The sequence below is a fragment of the Strigops habroptila genome, chromosome 11, assembly GCF_004027225.2.
Source record: "Strigops habroptila isolate Jane chromosome 11, bStrHab1.2.pri, whole genome shotgun sequence".
Taxonomy (NCBI): domain Eukaryota; kingdom Metazoa; phylum Chordata; class Aves; order Psittaciformes; family Psittacidae; genus Strigops; species Strigops habroptila.
Window position 1 is genome coordinate 33,372,181 of NC_046360.1, and position 23,717 is coordinate 33,395,897.

At 45.0% G+C, this 23,717-nt stretch overlaps 1 protein-coding gene across 4 annotated transcripts in view; it reads left to right on the plus strand.

Moving 5' to 3' along the window:
- The window catches only part of ADAMTS9 (ADAM metallopeptidase with thrombospondin type 1 motif 9), an 83,078-nt gene that overhangs the window by 48,659 nt on the left and 10,702 nt on the right, over positions 1–23,717 (plus strand). For all 4 annotated transcript variants that reach the window (XR_003993701.1, XR_003993700.1, XM_030501181.1 and 1 more), the window contains exons 29-32: positions 11,138–11,305; positions 15,885–16,058; positions 21,585–21,755; positions 23,208–23,402. Coding sequence is in view for 2 of the 4 variants with exons in the window: in XM_030501181.1 (XP_030357041.1) it covers positions 11,138–11,305; positions 15,885–16,058; positions 21,585–21,755; positions 23,208–23,402 (708 nt within the window). In the remaining 2 variants the exon portion in view is untranslated. The remainder of the gene's footprint in view (positions 1–11,137; positions 11,306–15,884; positions 16,059–21,584; positions 21,756–23,207; positions 23,403–23,717) is intronic.

Consider the following 23,717-nt stretch of genomic DNA (forward strand, 5'->3'; position numbering starts at 1 on the left):
CACCCGCAGTCCTCAGGTGAAATTCCACTGGGATTTTATACAGTAAAGAAGTGATTTTTATCTGGCTGGTTACGTCCAGGTTTTAAAGAGATAATTAAATGAATAAATGGATTTTGTATGTAAATGATAATTTTACAACAGGAGAGTGGTGAGATGCCTTGTCATTATAATGCGTGTTCAAAGAGGACTAAGAGGAGGTGACACTTTCATTTCCTTGCTCGTTTAAGAACATGTATTTAAACACTGCAGAATTGTACACCATGTGATAGATCTGATCTTTTTATTAAAATAATGCTTTAGAAAACATGCAGAGACTGTCACCAGGATACAGAGAGTGGTTTTTCCTCCTCTGAATGCTGTATGGTATGAACGCAAATCTGCACGCACGCTCTCAAATACCTAGAGGACATCTCGCTATGTTCTTCAGAACGAGGGAGACGTTCACAAAGGGCATTACCCATCACTTCACTTAAAACCCAAGGCTGAACCTCTTCTCCTGGAGCAGATCTGCTCCTTGCAATAACCCCTGTGAAATTTTGAGGTTACCATAGTGCTCAACTATATTCTGATATAATTTATGAATAATGCAGAGTTAATTCGTTGTGGGCTTCTCATTCCTTCTGGGTTAGGAAATGGGCACAGATAAGGTAATGCAATTATATCACACAGCACCCTGTTCTGGTTCAGTTGGGTGAGTTGTTTGAGCTTCATTGCACTGGGGATGGTAAATATTTGGCTTTGACTTGTGGAAAATGGGTTGGTGGGTTTTTAGATTGTTTTTTGTGTGTGTTTGATGGGGTTTGGTTTTTTTCTCCTAGAAGAGTGTTACCATTTTACAAGTAATCTGCTTTGGCAAGTAGTATTCTTGGGTATCAAAAGATCTAGGTGCTAATGCAGTGGTTGTGAAGCTTTTAGTGCCTGCAAAATGGTAGTGTGTGCTTCCCAGCTCCCAGAGACACTGCTATCTTAGTTTTTGAGGGCCTTTTGATCTAACAATGAAGAATTGGAAGCTTAGCATAAAATAATTAGAATATTATCTGGCTAAGCTCCAAACTCTGTTAATTGTCTCTGTGAATTCAGGTTTGGGTTAGGATAACATTGCTGTATTTGGCTGGAAGCTGGTGGTATTGATAGCTTTGCAGGGCTCTTTGGCTGCACGCAGGGATGTAGGTAGCAGTGATAGGGCTCTGCGATCACGGGAAGAGGGAGAACTGCCTGGGCCACATCTGTGTCGGGGAGCTGGTGCTCATGAATGTTAATCTTAAAATTGGTGTCAGTGGGAAGTTCAGGTTATTTGTATTTAATTCTGTCAAAGCCCCAACACGCTGTTTACAAAATGCCTTCCCCATTCCATGGCTGAAAATAGGCTGTTCAACAGCAATATTCTCCATGTCGTTGTTCTGATAATATTCTTAGCAGGCAGGATGTTGGCTCTTGCTAAGGCAGAAGTGATAACCAGGGGCAGATTTGGTTGCAAGCGTATATAATTCTGCTGTTCTCTTCCTCTCTTCTGCAGAAAACAAATTTGCTGTGACAGCAGCATTACTGAGCTGCTGTATGATTCTTTACACATGTTTTGCAATAACAAAGCCAGCCTTGAAAATGAAGTGATAGGCACGCTGAACCCTTCAGTCACTCAGTGATTCACATTGCTTTTCCTGTCCCTCATTCATATGATGATGGTTTAGGCTCTGAGACTGCAACAGCAAGTCTGTATTTCTCTCTAGTGCCAGATATTATCAGAAATCAAACAAAACCAGTCCTACCCTGAGAGCCTGTGGAGAAAGGACAAACGCTGCAGCAGAGGAAGGCTGCATGAATGGTCCCAGCACCCATAACCCAGGCAGAGGGAGGCACTGGCTGGCTCGCATGCCTTTAGAAAAACAGATAGAAATAGATGCCTTAGCAAAGGTTTAATAAAGCTGATCCAGACCAAAATGAGAACTTGGTAGCCTATGGATATCCTCAGCCATCTGTCTGAAGCTGCCTCCATCTCAGAGCTGTTTACTGTACACTCAGGCTGGCCCATCAAGGCTGTTGTGCCTCTTGAGTTCCCGGCTGCGTCCCCTCTAGCATCACTCAGACATACTGACTCCAGGTCAGTGGAGTGGTTCGGTGTGCTCATGAAGAGCAACAAGTTGTCTGCTTTGGCTCCCAGTCAGAAAAAGGCCTTTGACAGTGCAGCCCTCTTTACTTTTGTTTAAAAAAAGCAAACCAGACCCCTTTCAGCCCTTTCCTATGCTCCCTGCTGTGTGACACCCATCCAGAGCATTCCACCACCAACGCCCAGCTCCAGCCCCATTTCAAACCTGCACATCCCTGAGTCAAAGATGGGCATCCATCTATTCACTGCCTCGGCCCTTCTGAGAGTTCATCCCAGAGGGTAAATGCAGCTGGGGTTTTTGTTTGAAGAGATTCACCCTCTTGCTGCTCTGGGGCAGCAGTGATGGATGCTCCTGCAGCTCTTCCCGAATCATCCCCACCAAAGCTCAGAGTCACAGCTGGTGGCTCCAAGCCAGTTACAGATGGGTGAAGCCACTGGTACCCAACTGCCTGTTAGAGGAGCATCATTTTATTCCTCTCTTGCTACTTTAAAATCTCCACTTTTCATTTTCCTTTCTATTTTGTTGTTTGCTTATCATTACCATCTCTCATTGCTACTCCTGTTTCTCCTTAAATAAGGAGAACTATATAGGTATATTGTTGTTATCAGTTCTACTGTCTCCTGTTTGTTAGTGCTGATGCTCCATGAGCAGGAAAACAACCACTGAAGCCCGTCAGACCCTGTGGCACTGTGTGCTTAACACTGAGCCCACACTGAAGTGCTTTGCTGCACTCATTCCTCGCAGGAATGATTTTCTGCAACTTAATGCTCAGCTGTTGCAATCCACGCTCCTCCCATGCAGGCATCCATTAGTCTTTGCACCCATTGTGATCTGACCTGTTGATTAAATGTAGTGTCTTTTAGTCTGATGGACAAGTAACAGGACTGGGCAGCAGAGTGTCCCCTCTAACCTCCCTAATCCAGTGACCAAAGGCTGGGGAGGTACCAGCGTGATGAGCCGAAGAGAATGCCCTGTCTCATCCACTCTCCCTCAATAGCCTCTCCTAATGTCACTGCCAGGGCAGACGTGAGCTAGACCAGTGGTTAGACTGAGGAAGGTTATTTTCTCATATCTTTAAACTCTTCTCTTAACCCTGCCCCCAAATGATGCACCTTTTCCCAAGTTCCTCAGTGCATCTTCCCACTCAGAGCACGTAACTCCATTACTATTCACTGATGTTTCTTAACATCCAACCCATGCTTCTGTCTGAGCTTACTATTATTTCTCTTCCCAAAGAAATACATTGGCTGTTTGGCTGCATTTGGCATGCCTCCAGTGTTGCCTTTTTATACCTTCCCTCTTACACATTTTCTCAGTGAGATGGTCATTTTTAGGCTGTGCACAGCTGGTCCAAACTTGAACAAGTGGTGGGACTGCTGTTCAGTGATGGCTGGCTTGTCCTCATGTCATCAGATGTGGCCCATCCGTGACTGCAGGCTTCATAAAGTCTGCAGACCTCTTATACACGCACATATGCACATGCTTACACACACAGGAGAAATAAAACCATAAATAAAAGGGCAGTAGTTGGGAACATTTGTTTCCCAAAGCACTGGCTTTGATTGCAGCAATTGAAATATGCGTCAGACTGCAGGAGAAACGTTAGAACAGGAACACAAGGATGAGCTGTGAGGTTCAGCATCTCCAAGCAGATCCCTAAGCTGGGAAGTCTGTGTGTGTTTTTGCCCATATTCCAGATTCACACTGTATACCCCAAACTGCAATAACTGCTGTTGCTCAAATCCTAGGGTCTGTAGTGTTTAGAAACAAGGATGTGTGATGATGAGGGACACTAAGCATGAAGACATTTAGTGTGTTTCTAACTTTCCTCATGACTGATCTGTGCAGTCATTAAGGAAAAATGATGTAGTCAGTCTTGTTCCAAAGGCACTTAATGCTCTATTCATGTTTTAATTTTTACTAGCTCACAGGGGAGGTGAGTGAGCCAGCAGCATGGATGAAAATGTGTCTGATGCCCAAGACTGTCTGCAGGCTGACAGTATTTGATCCCTACTGCATTGAGTCAGGATTTGTCTCTATAAAACCAGCAGCCCAGTGCTTCTACAAACCCCTGGTGTGATACACACCTGTGAAATAGGGCTTGCGTTCCTTAGAGAGCTCTTTATTTTGTGTTTCACTCCATCCAACGCTGACAAATCCTATTCTTTAAATGGGAGTTATAAAATGGCATTATAATACAACTGTTCACTAAAATATGAAGTGTCAGTTAGCCTGGGCTGCTTGCTGCTTCAATTGCTGCTCTCCTAAAAGTGCCGCAGCATGGAAAATAGGCTCCATCAGTGCCTTCCACATGCCTTTATACCGGTGTCCTTGGGTAGCTCACACATCTCCTCCTGATTTGGGGAAATGCCATCTAACCCCACACTCTCTGGAGAGACCTGCAGTGGCTATCTGGGGGCTTTTGCTTGTTTGTTGTTTAAGTTCAATAGCGTGGAGCAGGGCAGGGATACAGCTTTTAAGGCAGCTTTGTGTGTTCACAGCTCTGCTGCTTTCTGTACCTGGTGAAGTCTTTGTTGGGAATGTAATGACAGGGCAGGTGAAAGAGGGGGAGAAGGTGCTATTTGCCAAGTGGATGCCATAGGAGAGACGATGCATGGCTTCTCCTGCTACAGTTATCTGCTTTTCTCCCATATATCTTGTGAGGTTTCCCAGCTCAGGGAAATTGTTGTATTGACTTCAGTGCTCAGGGCTTTAAATCTTGCAGGAGTTAAAAAGCCCAAGAGCATCCTTTTCTCTGGGCAGTCTGTGCTGCTGGAGGAATGGGCTCCAGACACACCAGCCTCTTCCCTCTGCTGCAGCAACAGATCCGGTTGAACCCTTTCCTCTGAGAAACCTGGGAGACTCTGCCTCTGCTGCAGAGCTGAGAGCAGAGCAGCTGGAGGATGGAGACCCTATGTACAATGCAGAGTCAGGGCAAGCCAGCATGGATGACCATTATCACCCATGCCTAGGGCGAGGAACTCTCCTTGGGGATGCTGTGGCAAAGTGTGCTCTTGTGCACGCCAAGGTCTGCTCTCCAGCTCTGAAAGGGCTCTCTGGGACATTTCCACAGGGGTTCTGGACAATGCTCACAAACATACTTGAACTGCACGCTCCAGAATCCTTAATGTTAATGTATGGTTTTCAATTCTCACGGTTTTCTGGGGAGTCTGCATGGATTAAGCATTTCTAAAGCCTCTTTCAAACTGCAGTGCAATGCTTTGGTGTGTTTTGCTCAGGTCTCTGGTCCAGCTGCCCTCCTTTGAATGTAGACACCACTCTTCCCTTTAAAAAGTACAAAAATCAGATGTGTTTTCTGGCCTAGTATCAGCTAAAATCACCCAGCTGTGTGTGTTAAGGTAGGAGAGGAAAGCTCAGCTGAATGAATCCTGCCCTGCCATATTCCCAGCCCACAGGCATGGACTTCTCTCCATGCCAATGCAGTTGGGCATGAGACCATGCTAAAACAGATCTGTGGAAGGAAAAAGGTTTCAAAGAGGCAATTTCCTAAACATCTCCTGAGATGCTGCAGCCACTGAAGAAACCATAGCATGGAGCTGAACCCTTGTTTTTAAGCCTGTTGCCTGTCTCCCTGAAGCCGAGGGAGTTACCTGCTAAAACACCTTACTGTTGTGAAGCTAAGTTAGTTTGGATGCTATAGAGTCTCTATTGCTGGATAACACACAAAGCTCAGGCATTTTAAAACTTTTAGTAAAGGTTCAGCTGGTGAGGAATGATCCAGGCTTTCCTTGGTAGTGTGTCTGCTGATGTCCTGTGTGCTTGGGAGACCCCAGAGGTACGGAAGTCACAGGGCTGTGATTTCAGCGTCTGATAGCAGCAGTGTGAGTTGTAGTAAGAGCTGATGTAGACTAATAGGATGCGGAAATGTAACTGTGAAGGGTGCAAGGTTGGGCTTTGCTCGTGGTTGGAGAAGTTTGCTGACATGCAGGAGCACAGCCCCTCACAGAAAAGGGGGTGTAAAGCATTGTAGGGCTCAGTTGCTTTTCTGCTTTATTTCACCCAGCATATGTTTCAGCTCAGATAGTTGGAAGGGATGAACGGGGGCTTACTTACTTTCCGTATAATCCTTAATGTGTGGAAATCTAAACCTGCAAGGATTGATTTTAATTTCCTCCAAAAAATTGCTCCTGGAAGAATCTGATAAAGCTGGTTTTAGTCTAATTCTTCCCAGTCCCCGGCCCTGCCCTTGGTGAGCTATCAGAGCATACCTATCTTTGGGAATTCGTTTGGTGATCACCACAGCTTGCATTCATTATCTCAAATACCTCCCAAATCGTTGGCTGATGCATGGGAAAAGTGGTCTGACAGCATTTTCTGAAACCTTTCACTTTGGGGGGGGAGAATATCCCCAGGTTCTTGCTGGTGTTTTGCTTTCCTGCCGCACGTCGAGCTGCCCCTTCAATGCATAGAGTTAACAAGAAATAGAGCTGTTCTATTTCTTCTTGAGTGTTCTTTGCTGCCTCTTTATTTTCACCAAGATTTGTTCATTGTGTCCAGGGCTCCGAATCCGTTCAGTGCCAGACCGGCTTCGCTCCCAGCACAAGCCCCCTGTGCAGAGGAGCAGGTCACAGTCTCCCACAGGAGGCTCAGAACCTGGGCCCAACCAGCCAGACAATTTGTACAAGTTTTAAGAGCTTTTGGGGTATATAGTCTGGTTTTTCCCCTGCTACCGGCCCAGAGAATCAAGTAGCAGCCTTTCTATTTAGAGAAGTCTTAATGAACGAGACGTGCCCTCATCTTCCAAAATATCAGAAGGCTCCAGGGTAACCTTATAGCAGCCTTCCAATACCTAAATGGGCCAACAAGAAATGGAGAGGGGCTTTTTATGAGGACATGTAGTGATTAGACAAGGGGGAATGGATTTAAACTGAAAGAGGGTGAATTTAGATTAGATCTTAGGCAGAAGTTCTTCCCTGTGAGGGTGCTGAGGCGCTGGCACAGGGTGCCCAGAGAAGCTGTGGCTGCCCCATCCCTGGCAGTGTTCAAGGCCAGGTTGGACACAGGGGCTTGGAGCAACCTGATCTAGTGGAAGGTGTCCCTGCCCATGGTAGGGGGTTGGAACTGAGTGAGCTTTAAGGTCCTTTCCAACCCAAACCAGGCTGTGATTCTGTGATCAGAATAAGAAATGCAGCAAGGGTTAGTTTAAAGCAATTTGCATGTACTTGGTAGAACAGAATGATCTTCATCATTGCTGAACTCTGAAACAGAAAACAAATTTTTTTGTGGAAACAAAAACATAAGCTTGCTGCTGTGCTAGAGCAGAGTGATGCGTTGCAGGAGATATTTAGCATCATGTTCTGACCTTTCTGGAAACAGTTGATATGGAAATATTTTTGTTGTATTTATTTAAGCTGTTTTCTTGCGTTTACTTAAACTAGGCAGTATATTTGTTTGAAAATTCAGCAGCACGCCAATCCCCAGTTCTTGGCATGTTAACAAAACTAATCATGTAATAAACATAACCCCCTTAAATCTGTGCTCTAATGCTCTTAGGGAAGTCCTTTTGTTCTTATTCTCCATGTAAAGCACCAGGTGTGACTGTGGTGGGTTTAGGAGATAATAAAGATAGTAACAAGAGAAAGGTTTAGTAGAGCCTTTAGTGTGATGGCAATAGTTGATTTTTTGAAGTAGTATTTCTCTATTATGTGCCACAATCATCTTATTTCTTGTGGTTTTTTCTTAAGAAACGGCACGATGTGTTGTTTTCGCACCATTTTCCATCCCTGGCCACCCTCCCAGGTTCACTAAGGGGTGCTATTTGCTGTGCCTCAGTCACAGGCTGGAAACAGCATTTCAGAGCAACATTTTCCCCACACTTGAGTGGAGGCAGAGGCGGGTTGACCATGGGCAACAATAGACTGTGACCCTCCACTCTAGAAAGCTGAGTTAGTGGAAGAAGTCAATACGGTACCTTGGCTACACCTTCAGGGCTGGATCCAGAGGTGATTAGAACTGGTAGAAGTCTTTCTGTTGACAGCAAAGAGCCTTGGATGAGACTGCTGTTCCACAGAGCACTGCCTGTCCATCACCAGTACTTGGAAATATTTTCTGTGGGAGATGGGAAATAGAAAGGAAATAAAGAAAAGGAGAAGTATGAAAGGAGCAGGTTTGTCTGTGCTGCTCAAATGTTGTAAAGAATGCAATGTGAAAGCTTACCTCACTATGGCACTCTTATTGATAGATATCATAAGTGTTGAGGAGTCCTGCTGATGAAATGCTAAGTTTCTCCAGGATCCAAAATAAATGATGGGGTTGATGGCAGTAGCTTCCCTAAGTCATATGGAGTTGAGATGAAGCCCACTATTAAATAATTTTCTGCATGTGGCTCACATATGCTTAAAATCTATGTGCCAAATAAAAGTTGGAAATACCTGAGACAAATTAGAAGGCAGTTATGAAGTAGTCTCTTTGCAAAGGAATTTTTGGTGTCTGATACTTGGTTACATTAGATTATTCAACCTCTCTTTTCTGTCAGTGCAAATAAGATCATAACTCACACGAGCATGAAAGCAAACAGTGATTTAGATCTAAAAATGCACACTGCCTAACTTTGATTTATATTGAAGACAGACACAGAAATGATGAATTCCAACATCCTGGGAATTACATTTAAGTATTAACAAAATTAGGCAAATTAGGCCTCAGCCTCTGGATGCACCAAGGTACCCATGCAGTCATGTTTGGTCATGGGATCCTGAGATAAATGTCAGAATCAGGCACCATACCAAAGTTAAGCAATTTATAGATGGGGGATAATAACTTTGGAAATGACTAGCACTGTATTATTTGTGAGATCAAATATTTATGAACCAACTTTAGGTCCCCAGAAACATGCTTGTGTTGTTGCACAGTGTGGTTATTCTTCCTTTAGAATAAGTATTATTATAAGGATTTAGAATAAGTATATTATTCTTTTAGAATAAGTAGTGGAACCAATGTATTTTTTAAATTAAAGATGCATTAGGCTATACCTGCTTTGGATATGTGAGGCAAGAGAGAGTCCTGATCAAGTCAGTGAATTTACCGTTTAGCTTTGGCTGTCACAGTAAAATGGCATCAACCTGCATGGAGAGCACTTACCGAGGAGCACTTGAATTATTGCTAAAGTATCAGTGCTGCTGCTTAGTCCAAAGATAGTAAATGGATAAAAGCATTAGAAGTTTACAACTGGGTTTGGTAGGATTTGACATTTCCTTCTTGCTGCTGACGTTCATTGCCTGGGGAGAGATGTAGAAGGAGTGAAAAAATGAACTTCTGATGAAATTTGAAGGCTTATAAAAATAGGATAACATTAAGTCAATCTTTTTTCTGTTGATACGAAAGAAAAAAAAGTGAAGTTTATGAATCTGGGTAACTTGTGAAAGTCTGCTTCTCACTGCAAGGTTGAATGTTGCTCGTTGGGGTTTTTTTGGCTATCCTGAAATTGGATCTGGGCTCAGGAAAACTCAGAGGTGGTCATCCCTGCCCCAGGCTCGGCTGGCTTCCCCACCTCTCTAATGATGGAGGAGCATCATTACTGGCCCTTAAACCCTATTGATCACAGAGGAGGTGGGCTACCTTTTGTCAATCTGTAATGTCTTGCAGCAGGAAAACAGCCCTTTCAGGACATTGCTTATACAAGCTTTTAAGCAGCAACGTCTGCTCTGATGAGTTACATCCATTTCTCTACACATTGCTGTGAACTTTTCCATTTTGGAGCAAGTTACTGCTCTCTCACTGATTCTTTGTGGGCTGAATGAGTTGGAAGTATGGCGGTAATTTAAAGTAATCACAGCTGTCAATGCATATGCCAATTTCTGTTCTAACAGAACTTCCAGATCTGCTACATATATAAATTGATGGATTTTAAGTTTAAACATATTCATAGGCTGGGAAGAGCTTGGGCTGTAATTTATTTCTTAGGAAATATACTGATGGAGTGCCTCCAAAATGAGAGTAGAGGCCTCATCTCTGAACGTTTGGTCTGTTCTGTAAAGAAATCAGAACATTTTATGTTGAGAGATGGTTGAAATAGCATGTTTGTGCTCAAGGATTAAACCAGGGTGCTTATGACATAGCATGTAATGAAGAAATTGAAGCTGAGTCTTTGGGTGCATCATGCTGAGTAAGAGGCTTGTTCTACATGGAACTGTCATATTAAATTCCTGTCGTGATTGCAGACCCCTTTGATTCCTAAATCTTTTGGAGGAGACTAATCTGAAATCAAAGTGAAGTTGCTTGGGGTTTGCATGCCAGAAGTGGTCACATTTGAAAACGTTCAGTGAACCTGCAGAGGGAGGTTGAAATTAGTTGCTTCACTACAAAGCTTACAGCTAACATACCTGCTGATTTGCTTTTTGCTTTGGTTCTTCAGGCTCTGCCTTCTTGCCACCTTCCGAGTTGTTTTCAAAATGCATAAATCTAAAGGATGAGCATATCCTGGTTTCAGTCTGTTTAGGTTAAAACAGAAAATTCGAGTAAATTAGTCTGCACTGGTAGAACAGATATGAGCATTAACACCAGGGGCATGGGAAGACTGCATTTTTCTCTTCTGCCTCATCCTTTGTGCAGTTATTTCCCTCTGTAAAGGTGTATATTGCACTTTACTCTCCTGATTCACCAACATCTGACCTCCCTTTGTACCAAGGTAAATGGAAATTATTCCTTTCAAGTTCTGCTAAGTAGATACTGAGGGCTCTTGCCTTGATCCCTGTAAGATGACTCTGCTCCTTTGAAACCACTGAAGCAGTGCCAGGAATCCAGCCTGTTATCCCTGCTGAATGTCAGCTGCTTTCTCTATTTTGATACTGGCATTTTGGGGTGCTTTGGCAAAGAATATCATGCAATATTAAATGCAAATGGGAGTATTTCTGCCCTTCCATATCCCCCTTAAGCCTTGTGCAGGCTGTGGGAACCTGGGGATGTGCTTTTTGGTCCAGTTACAAGAAAATGCCCTGGGTAGCCATGGCCCGTATATAACCATGTAGGTGGCCCTGCGTGAAAGCTGATCTGTTGTTACTTTATATTTACAGTGTTCTGTCTCCTGTGGAAAGGGCCAAAAGCACCGCAGTGTATACTGTTTGTCGAAGGAAGGGAGGCATGTAGAAGAAGATTATTGCAAGCACCTTGCTAAGCCCAACGTGCAAAAGAAATGCAGAGGGGGCAGATGTCCGAAGTGGAAAGCAGGAGATTGGGGACAGGTGAGACACGTTGTATACCCTTGTGCACCCTCGGATATTCTTCCTTTGTCAAATTGGTTGGAAGCTGGTTTTCCCGTCACTTCTGTCCTCTGGAGTTTGTTAAGGCTGAAAGTTTTGGATGAGATCTTTAGGTGGTGTAAAACAGTGTAGCTTCATGGACAGCAGTGATTTGTACCAGCTGAAAACATGGCAACTTGCTTTTAGTATCTATCTGAAAGCAAGTTCCTTGTTGTTTATTTTGTTTCTGATAGAAGAGGCATTGGTAGATAATAAAGAGAATCTACTACTTATTCCCAAGCAAAGCCTTCCTTAGTTCTGGGAAATCTGAAACTAATTTTATTATTGGCTTCCTGGGAAAGCTTAAAGAAGAATCAGAGCTCTTCATTAAAAATGCTTTTCCCTACCTTTTGTTTCTTAACAAGCTCATTGCTTGATATTGCTTCATTAAAAAGTCAGACACTGACGCATGAGCAGAGGCTGCTGGAAATGTGAAAGTGCTTGAAGTTATTAAGCATTTTGTTTGCTGAAAGCATACCTTGAATTCTTGTTTTCCTGAAAAATAGCGTCTTTGTCATCACCTTGTATCTGCTGCATCACATTTTTCTCTCTGAACCTCCCTTTTCCCCTCTACCTCATTAGTGTGCTAATCAGCAGAATTATTGAAAATCCCAGACTAAATGAACTGTTAACTTGTAAAACATCATGTTCTCTTGAGGTCTGTCTTCCAAATTAAGGTACAAAACACCCGTTCTCACTGCATGCAAGTTCCCTGAAAGATAAACCATTAACATCGCTTACAGGCATACATGCAAATGTTAGGACTAGGACAGCACAATGTTGTTCAATGTCGACTATTAAAAAAGACAATAAACCCGCTGATGTTCTATGACTGTTTTCAGACTTGTACTTTTTTTTTTAATGCTTACCTTTGAATTCATAGGAGCGGATTATGTGCCATTAGGTGTGTCAAGGGCTAAGTGTGCATTCATTGTGGAGGTTCAGTTACTGAGGTCTGGGTCTTTCTCCCGAGGTATGGCTGGGAGCACTCAGGTAGCTGTACATAGCCCTGTGAAATGCTTCCACATTGGAAATCAAGTCAATATTATTACCTTTACTACCTGCAGGACTGAAACCTCAATTTTATTCAGGAAGCTAGATGGAAAAGAAACCTGAGGCCATTAGATAGTCTCGTCATATCCCATTTGCTCCTTATTTAAAGCAATTTTTTTACAGCTAATAACTGTAAACATAATAATGTAATGGTCTGTTGATTGCATTAAAACACACTAATATTAGTTGATACGAGTATGTGTTTTAATATTCCCAACATTCCACTGCATGTTTGGAGTTAATTTTATGCAAGCGGAGAAAGAAACCCAAGTTAATAGGAGGATGAGGTGATTTATAGCCTGAGGTAATCTCTTGTGACTAGGCAATTAAGGAATATTTGTATGCTAACGATAAGAATAGGCAGCACACTTCCAGGGCTGGCTCCTCAGCCCAGGTCCCTGATGCTGGATGTGCTCAGCCGGCCGGTATCTTGCTTGGGGAAAAAATAAAGGGCTAGAAACATTCTGCAGTATCAAACTGGGCTTTTGGGAGCTCTGACGTGGCTTCCTTGTGTCCTGATTCCCACTCATGCTGGCAGAGCTTCTTTGCCTGTGACAGGTGAAGAGTTGGGGCTATCAGACATTCAGGGCGCTGGCCATGGCCGTGTGAGAGCACACAGGGCTTGCATGGCTTTGCAAAAGATTTAATGCCTTAGAGCCAAGGTGGATTTAGGTGCTGAACTTATTATTAAGGCTATGAAACACGCAGGGGTTTGACACTCTGAATACCCAATAGACTGATCAGGGTCGAAATGGGCACCCTAAGTCCATGTCACCTTCCCCATCACCAGTGCCACTGTTGAAAAGAGGAGCCGTGATCAGTTTGCTTTTTGATACTATCAAGAAAAAGCTTTCTGAAGGTCTAATTGCTGCTGAAAGATAATCCCAAAGCTGAGCTGCTGTGAGCTGGCTGCCTGTTATCCTGGGTAAACCAGCAAAAGTCTGTGTGAGAAGTAAGGCAAGATTTTCCCATAAGAGTGCATCCTCCTTGTCACCACATATGCACAACCTGTTGCATGTGCCTTTAAGGTTTTGGGGTTTTTTTATCCTTTTCCTTTTTGGAAAAGGAATGATCAAAAATCAGGATTAAAAAATACAGAATGGTTAAATTGAATCCCAGCTTGCAGCTGTGCTTCGCTTCCAGGTTTTTTTTCTCTCTGGATATTTTGTATTCAGAGGCTGGATAATTCTTTTCTAGATTGTTATGAATCCACTTTCCTGCGGCAAAGCATTTTTAATATATCTGTAATATCAGAAGGCAAGAAAAAAAAGGCTTTTTCTCCAAGTTTTAAATGTGCTTGTATCTGCACTGAAATGTCAGATTTAATGCGTTTGCATCTCCTAAGTGGTATCAATTATGGCCATTTAACTTACACTTAGCAAAAATACCAACATTTATTCTGCTGTCTCATATTTACATATTGCAGCTACAGGCTGAAATCCAGCCCAGTCTAAAAACACAGGTAGGGCATCAGGTAGAGCTTCTCCATAGCTGTTTTGGCCTCGGCGGTTTGGTGATTGACTTTCTCAGTGGGGAAAGGAGAGCTCCTGAGAAAACATATGGACGTTGTTGGAAGGACTAACAGGCTGCCTGGCTCATGGCATCCCATAGGAGAATATATGCGTACAGCAAAAGCTGGCTGCCTCAGACTAAGTATCTTCTGGCAGTGTCAGCCAGCTGTATTTCCCCAAGGTAGGCACAGGTTGGCTATTCTGGATTAAAATAGACAGGATGAAAATGGTGTCAAAACCTACCTTTTCTTGCCTCTGTAATAGAGTGGAATGGTGTGATTTTGAAGCCAGCCATAAATGCAGTGAGACGGTTTGCTCCCCCACTGCAAGTCCTTGCACCCATTCGGTCAGGGTGCAGGATTTATCCTCATGGGCTTACACGGGGGCAAAGTTTCAGCCAGGCACACAGTGAAATGAGTCTATGTCTTCACCTGGTGCCATGCTTTGCACAGCACAGACAGGGACCAACCTCCTTCTCCCCAAACCCACTCTGCCTGGGTGTCACACACAGCACAGCCCCTGTAAAAGAGCCACTTCATCGCTTGTGCTCCCTTATCATAACATACCCGGTCATGTGCCTTTTAGACGAGTGATAAATGCAAACCAAAAGGCATTTTAGAGCATGGTATGCATCCTGGTGTACATGTTTCTCCAGGTTTGTGGCCGTTATTCAGTTTAATTGTTCCCTGTGGAATGCATAGGACAAACACAGCGCCGTTAATCACAGGGTGGCAGCGCAGCATATGGGGAGCATTTGCATTGCCAGTGACAGAAATCTCACTGCTACTTTCAAAAGTTACACAAAAAAAATCCCTTCCACCCTCTAACATATCTGAAGCCAGGCAGATATTCACAGTCAGCTTTTCTTTGGTCTTCTTGGCTTTATGGGGCATTTGGATAGTAAAGCAAACGGAGCATTACGGAGGAATATTCTGCAGAAGAGAGAATTGCTTCCCCATTAGGCACTGCTTAATTCCCTGCCTTAAAAAGGCTCACTTATATGGGTATTGCAGTAACGGGCTGTAAACTTGTTTTCTTAGTTCCTGAGGTATTAATAAGATTACTTATATTAATCGTTAATTCAACAGATAGCTTACTGTGATAGCTGTGTTGTAAATGCATACCTTTGATTTTTTACATACTTTCTTCTGTAAATGCAAATTCTCTTTATTCCAAATCTAAATAGTATACTTTAAGATCTAGCCAGGAAGAATCCATACCAGAGGGACGTTAAGTACTGCTAAGCATATAACGGTGTGTAGTCACAACACTAAGAAATGTTGTGTGAAACTAAAAACAAGCCATTAAAAGCATTTTAGTGTAGATGATAGTTCGAAGATGTCTGAGAAACAGAGGAATTCAGGCTCTTCTTGCTGTGCCTAAAAGTGGGGAGGAATGTGCCCACAGTGTAATGAAGGAAATGTGAAATGCAGTTAGTTAAAAAAAGACATTTATTTTCACAAACTAACAGGCTTGTGTGCATGGACATGTTTAGATGCATGCTGAAAGAAACCTCAGCTTGTATCATACCTTTACCTCTCTACTGCTACAGACTTTCTTCTGTATAACGCAAGTTTGCTTTTCATTAAAGTCCACTCCAGTTGTGGCATTTGATATATTTTGAGCTATTACTTTCTTGAGCTGAGCGCCTGTGATAGGCAGAGCCTGTCTTTGGCGTGTTATGATTTAAGTTTAGCAGTGCCACTATCTCCAGAGGTTTTTGCAACGGAAATCCTGACCCCACTGAAGCCCACGGCAAAAATTCCTGCTGGCTTGAGCGGAGCAGGGATTTCTGTCTGCAGAAATTCTCCTTTGTGCAATGAAAAGCCTCACCTGGAACTTTAAATGCTGGCTTTAGCTCATTGCTATGACTGCCACTGAGTTCAAAGCAGAGGGTGAAGCCATGGAACTTACCGTGACGGCTGAGACCATCACTCACCTTTTGTCCCTTCCTCCAGTGCTCAGTGTCCTGTGGCCAGGGTGTCCAGAGCCGCACCGTGCACTGCCACAGCGGCACCCCGAAGGCAGCCGAGGAAGCAGAGTGTGACCCATCCAGCCGTCCCCCTCCACAGCAGGACTGCCACCTCCCTGAGTGCCCCACGCACCGCTGGGCAGCCGGCGAATGGCAAGCGGTAAGCGGGGTCCCCCCCTTCGCCCTTCCCTGGGGTCACGTCACTTGTGCTCTCATGCGTGTGGTGTGGGATGATGCTGGAGATGGGGAGTTGCTGAGGCTGGAGGTCGGTGCTGGAGGGATGGTGTTTTGCGATTGCAACCTGGGCTTGCCAAAAGGTAAAGCGGAGGAGATGCTCACGCATGCTGGCTGGAAGGGGGAGCTGAGAAATACCTCAGTAGGGTTAATATATGGCTTCGTGCTGCCCTGTGTTTGGCTGAGACCTATGCAAATGTTGAGCAGGTTTTGGGTAGGGCGGATTTGGGTCTGTTCCTGGAGGCTGAGCCCTGCTGTGCTGCTCCAACAGTGAGCCCCGTGCCCTGTGGGTTTGAAGGACTGGTTAATTCCCACTTTCCTGCCCCCATACCCCAGCTCCTTCTGCTGTCTCTTTCCTTTCATTGAGCTCCTGGTCCACGCTTTTTGTCAAGCCATGAGCAGCGCTGAGATGGGGTGTCCCACAGGAGATGGTGCCCGCTGTGACAGGTTTTGAGTGTACAACAGGTTTTGGCAGAGAGAGTTCAGCTCAGACACCAAAATGGTTGGTTTTGTTCTGGCTTCATTCAATTTTTAGTCATCCCTAACCCAGCCCTCCTCCATCCCTATCCCATTGTCCCGTTTCCAAGGGACTGCCAGCCTTGGAAATGGGAAAGGCAATGGAGCTGCCAGTTTTGGGGAGCTGACTCCTGTGTCACACACCTGCAGAAGAGGCCACCGCTCCTATGGAGAGAATATCCTTGTCACATAGGGAGAAGGGGATTGCACATCATGGGCCCTCCATGGGGATGCAGGGGAGGGAAGGGTCCAGCATTCGTTGGCAGTCAGGCTGCTTTTATATTGCTCCTGCATGGCCCGGGAAGGTCTTGAAGTGGGATGAAATTGGCTGAGGTCCCTTTGCCTGCTGAGACACTGTAAAGAGGCCACAGTGTAAATGGAAACTGGGGCCTCATGCTCTGGTAGCAGGAGGTAGAGAAGTGCTGCTGGCTTCCTGCTCAAAGCCTTGGTGTTCACAGACACTTGAGAGCCTGTCTTTATTGTGTTACTAAGGAAAAAAGAAAGAATAAAAGGGAGAAGATAGAAAAAGCAAATTTACTGATAAGAGAAAAAACATCTCATGCTTGCAGAGGCTGCGCAACTACTCTGCTGCAGCAAGAAAAGATTCAAGGTGGAGTCAGCGCCTGCTTTCCTCTCATGCTTCCTCCTCCACGAGCTTTTTCTTGGCTCCTTACCGCACTGAGCAGCCCTGACTGCAGGCAGCAGGGTGTGTGATGTTGTCTAATATCCCCCTTCCTGTGGTACTTTGGCGTGGCAGGGACAGTGTGAATAAGTTTAGCTTGCAACATGGTCTAGTGAAAGGTGTCCCTGTCCGTGGCAGGGGGTTGGAACTGGGTGATCTTAAGGTCCTTTCCAATCCAAACCATTCTGTGATTCTATGATTCGGAGCTGAGCTGACAGTGCAGTGATACCTGACAGAAACATCCCAGCCTGGAAAAGAAAAGTAGGAATGGCCCAGGGGGCTCAGCAAATTCTTTGCAATGAACTTCTGCTTTTACAGAGCCCATTAAATTTCTTCAGTTAATAAATTTACAGGCGGCAAAGTAGGTCAGCAAACAGCATGCAGTTGCAGTCCTTACCCAACGGTGTAATCAGCTCTGAAAAGCCACGGCTCCTATCTCATCCTTTCACCCTTTTCCCTTTATTTTTACAACTTCTCAAACCAGTGGCAAGAGGCCCCTGCCTGCCCCTACCCTTCCAAGCCCTTGGTGGGAGGTGGATGCTGATGTTTTCCTTAGTTTTCCAACACTGGGAAAAACTTTACTGTGTTACAGAGGGGTTTTTTTCCCCCTGGGGAACTTTGCTAGGCGAATTGGGCTGGAAGTTTCCTCACCCGTAAATAACCTTTAATAGATACACGCAGGAGAACCCAAATGTGAGCTCTGCCCTTTGGCTGACTCCAAGCAGTTCTGAGCATTTCTTATTTTGTTCTGATGTACCCGGTGGAAGAAAGAAATAGCACCTTCTCCCCAGCCATAAGTAGTGGCTACGCATTCTTTATAGTGAGGAGGCACAGCTTGCATTAGTATCTCTGAGCAGGGAACAGCAATGAAGCCTAATTGACATGAAAGGCAGGATGTAAAATACTATCCCAGCGCTGTCTTGTTCTTGATTTCTTATCTTTAAAGAGAATCTGTTGAGGTGGGTTTTTTTTATTGTTCCTTTCTGCTGTTGTTTAGGAAAAATGTTGGTCTTGCCAATGAAAAGGAATAGGAAACTTACTGGAAACCATTCATTGCTCTGTTGGTGTATCACCATTAATTAGTTGTTCTCAATGCCAACACCAGGGAGAAGAAAGTCAATAGAAAGGGCCTTGTTAATGTCAAAGTAAAACTCAGATCGTGGTCACAAAGAAAAAGGGAACACTGGGGAGAGAAGGGGTTTTTTTTTAATATGAACCTCTCTGGAAGCTGCAATGCAGTTCTCGAGTCTAACATTTAGGGGAAAATCCTTGCCTGATTTGGGATTGCAGAGTTACCCAAGGCATGTTTGGAGTGTTCGTGGCTTGGGGTTTTATTTCGTCTCTATGTCAGATTTTGATTTAAGGAAAAAAAAAGATGCCAAAGAATGCTTTTGCAAAGCAACGCCTTTGGGGTTTTTAATTACTGTTATTACTCTTCTAAAACAGTTGCAGAAGTGTTTGAAATGGTCCTTAATTTGAACTGCCAGGAAAACAATTCAGAATATGGGAAATAAGGCAAAAGAGACTAATATTGTCAAATGCCTGAGCTGTTTTTCAGCCCTTGCTATCAATAGTTTTTATACCCTGGCTCTGCCGTTTTGTAGGAGATTTAGATCAGTCATGAACATGAGATTTCATACAAAATCTATCACCATATTAAAAGGAAAAATAGCCTTTTCATGCTAGCTGAACTGTCCACTTCCTACATGAATAATGTTTTATAACCTGGGGTGGCTGATTGGAACCTCTGCAGCGCTTCTCCTTGATTTATTTTTATGACGGTCTCACTGTCTTTGAGCCATATTTAACATCTCAGTGGGATTATTTTAATTGCTAGTTATACCTAAAAATACAAATAATCAAACTTTAATTTACTAATGGTGACAAAACGCACAGAAGCTGGCTCAGGTTTATTTGGCCACGCAACCGTTATTTGCAGAGAAACCCAAAGCAGGCTGGTGTGTGCTTGAAGCTGTCAATCTCTCATCAGCAACTAATGATTTTAAACAAGGATGGGCTTTTGATATGATAACTCTTCACAGCTAGTGTCAAAAGATTCATTGATGGCATAGATTGTTCACTCTCTTCAAATTAAGCATGAGCCAATGTACTTTGCAAATCTAGGCTTAATTATACATTATGGGGAGGAGACAAAATCAGTCTTATGTCTTCCCAATTCTTGCAAGGTCCCTCCTTTGGCCGCTGCAGAATGGCTCACCCTGTGCTAATGACCATGTACTGGGCTGGTGTATTCCAAACCAGAGGCAAGGCAGGCTCTGAGCATCCCATGGCCCCGCTCTCACTGCACTGGAGAGTCCCTCACTGGGAGGGAGCAGGAAGGTTTGGGGCTCATGCTGCCCCTGAAAGGTGCTCAGGGAAGCTACGTGGTGATGGGCCACTAGTGATTCCTTATTGACATACAATAACCCCCTTCCAGATTTTACTTATGTAACAGGGAGATATCAGAGAAGGGCAAATATGGCACAGATCGTTTGTTCTCTGGGGAAATCAACCTCCTCCAGCGCCCATAGGATCACTGTGTTTTGGCACAGACCTGGAAGGAGCTTCTACTCCAAGGACTTTTATAGCAAGAGAGTAAATAAGGTTGAAAGCACATGAAGCCCTTGGGGTCTTCTGGCAGACTGCGGATTTCGCATTGTTGACTGTTGCCTGAGAGCTCCTAAGTTATTCCTTCAGAATAGATGCTGCTTTGTGGAGCTGCCTCTACTTCCCCGTCCCCTTCCACTTTGCTTAGTTACTAAGTATTTACAACCAATACTGCTGTGACTCTCCTGGTTTGCTGCTCCTGCTATGGATTGATCTGATTTTTTAAAGTCTTGGTTCTGACAGCTAATTGCAGAAAGTGAAGGTCTGACAGTGCCTGTGCTTTGCAATTAGCTGAACCCACTAAGATCTTGCTAATTGTGGGCCAGTCAGGAGAGCAGAAGCCGCTTTGAGGAGGCTGGAAATGATGTTTGGAGAGTGAGGCTTTAACTAGATTAAACTGGCACAGTCCTAGGTGGCTTCAAGCAGTGTTTCTCTACAGATGGTCTGATTGAATGTTTTTTACTTTTCCTTAGGGGAAGACATTTCCTGCACGTTATATAAAATTATTATTTTCATGCATGTTTCTCCTTGTTAATCCAGTTAGCTGAAAGTGTTAGACGTTCATTTCGGGCTATAACTTTAAGAAAACAGGGTTTTATCCAGACAGATGCTCTTACGCTGATTTAGTTTGTTTTATGTGTGTTTTTTGTAAGATGCTCTCCAAGCACAGACCCACTCCCAGGAGCACAGCTTTTTCCAAGATGGACAGAGAAAGAACCAAGTCCTTAAAGTCTCCAGAAGCCCCCAGGGAGCAGTTGTGCTCAGCTAGCATGGGTTTCTCTTAATATTGCTCAGGGCAGTGTTGAAAAGAGAATAAACTCATAGGGCTGCCTCTGCTGCAGTGGTTGCAGAGATGTGCACCACGCCATGGCAGGGCAGTGTGCTGCTGCTCACCCACTGGCAAGGATAGGGAAAGGGTGTCCCCACACACCAGCCACAGTGAAGGATGTGTGTTGGAAGAGGGATGGCTGGGTTGTCGTTCTCCAAGCAGCTGTATTTACTAGGGGCTCAAATAGAATCACAGACTGCTTTGGGTTGGAAGAGACCTTAAAGTTCATCCAGTTCCAACCCCCTGCCATGGGCAGGGACACCTTCCACTAGAGCAAGTTGCTCCAAGCTCTGTCCAACCTGGCTTTCACTGCCAGGGATGGGACAGCCACAGCTTCTCTGGGCACCCTCTGCCAGCGCCTCACCACCCTCATAGTAAAGAAATTCTTGCTGATATGTAATATCGTCCTAATATCTAAATCTCCACTCTTTCAATTTAAAGCTGTTTCCCCTTGTCCTATGAAACGATGAGGATTGGCCCCATTCCCCCTTGCCCCATCTCCTGGCCTGGCATGCCCACCCCTGCATATCTTGGTGCTATCACTGGACTCCACATCTGTCCCATCCCAATACTTGCTGCCTCAGTTTCTCTTCTCTCCCTACACTTGGCATTTGCTCCAGAGGATGGAAACAGTTTGTCACTGGATGCTCCCACAACGCCCAGCATCAAATTTGCCCTTGGGTGATGCTAATGAGAGATGCCAACACAGGGCACAAAGCCATCTGCTCACTCAGGCTGCCAGGAGGGCTCGCTCTGGATGTGGATTCATTTGCTAAGGTCCCTCATGGGTTGCATGAGCTGTTGTTTGTTGCAAACAGTGCATGAAGACATGCGGGGAAGCATCCCGGTACCGCAAGGTGGTCTGCGTGGATGAGAACAAGCAACCACAGAACAGCGGCTACTGCGACGCCAGCAAACGCCCTCCCGAAATCGAGAGCTGCGGGCTGCCGCCCTGCGAGTACGTCTGGATCACCGGAGAGTGGTCGGAGGTGAGTCCCCATCCCTGTCCCTGCACAGGGAATGTGCTGCTTTGCACCAGGCCGTGCTCTCTTCCTTTCGCCACCGGCCTCGCTAAGATATTGCAGCCCAAATCAACAGTGGCAGGGCAGCGCTGCATGGTGTAATTGTTATTTTTGGGGTTGTTTCAGTGTGCAATTTCCCTGCTGGAGAGAAAGGAGCGGGGCTGTGGGAGAAGACCAGGATATTAAAGACTAAATGCTAGCATGCTCAGCATCCTAACTAATATCTGGAGGCAATTTTCTTCCAAAGCACATTGCCTCCAACAGGCACCCTCTGTGGGTTTGTGCCATTTCATTTCATTTATTTATTTACTTGGTTTTATTCCCATCCCCTCCCCATGAGCTCCATGAGCAAGCGTCCAGGTGAGCATCCAGGGGGAAAGGCGAGCTTGGATGTGACTATAGGGACATGTCCTTCCTCATGCTGTCTCTGGCACGAGCAAAGGCAGCAGGTTCACCCTCACTGCTGGGAGAGGGCTCGGCAAAGAAAATAGATGAGTTTTCTTTGTGGCAGGCGCTGCATGTGGAAGGACCCGGGCTAATCTCAGCCTGTTTCCTTCTGTTGCGAGTGAAGGATTACTTTCCACTTGGAGGAGCAGCAGAGGGAAATGACGAGGCAGCTGCTGACACAGCACTGATTAAAAAGAAAGAACAAGGAAAGGGAGAAAAAGAAAACAGGCTGGGGCTGAGGGGGTGGAGAGACAAACCACCCAAGATAACGCAGGAGGGAGAGACATGGGGAGATGAGAATTTGTTGGAGGAGCCTGGTCTCCTGGGTGGTTTTCTAAGAGAAATATTAAGGCGCTATTACTAAGCCCTGGCTGCCTTTTGCCCAGACACCCTTCACCCGCTCCCACCTTCTGTGACTCCCCTCTTAGGGCCCATGAAGACACAGAGGTCAGCTCAGACCTCAGCTCTCCCCAGCTCAGCCTGTTGGTGAAGAGGGCAGAAGCACTGTTTGTCCTCTAATTACAAGGAAAAACCTTCTCTTTTGTCTAGCTGCTGCCAAGTACCTGCAATTCAGGGTCCATCCTGACCATTTTGTTTGTCTGTGCATCCCATGGCAAAACCCAAACAAAAAACAAAACGAAAAAGGGAAAAAAGAAAACCCAAATAATAAAGGCACTTCTGAGTTCCCAAGGATCTTCTCCTCCTTTCTTTGCCCTTGGTGAGAGATTCCATGTGTCCAGGAGCCAGCATGGAGTAGGGAGTCCGGGAGAAGCTGTCAGGGTGACACGGGAAGGAACTGGGTGTTCAAAGGCAGTGTCAGGCATCAGCCCACTTGTAGCCACTCACAGTACTCATGGCTGGCTTAAATAGTTGCTAGTAATCCCTCGGAGCAGCTTGTCATGTCAAAAGCTGTCAAGCCTGCTTTTTCTTCCCAAAGCATGCAGTGCTAACAGGCACTTCCTGTGCCCACAGTGTTCCGTTACATGCGGGAAGGGATACAAGCAGCGCCTCGTGTCCTGCAGTGAGATTTACACCGGGAAGGACCACTATGAGTACGGGTACCAGAACACAGTCAACTGTCCTGGCACGCAGCCACCCAACATCCAGCCCTGCTACCTCGGGGAGTGCCCCGTCTCAGCATCCTGGCGCGTTGGCAACTGGGGAAGCGTGAGTTTGGCAAACTTCTTTTTGTAACCAAAAACACTGGAACGAACTTGTTTTTCCTTACACCAGGAGACACAGTGTGGAAGTTTGGTGGGGAAATGCTTAAAAGCTGCATAAATGAGTGCAGTGAATACCTGTGTGCAGCGGCAGCCCTGGTGTGTGTAGCGCTCCGTGCTCCAGACTGAACTCCATCGTACTGGGGAGTCCCAGCAGCTATAAGAAGAGTCATGATCTCCAGTTCAGATGTAGCCAAAATTGGTGGCAATGTTGATGGTCATGCTGAATGCTTAGTCAGAAAGCAGAATCATTGCCAGAAAA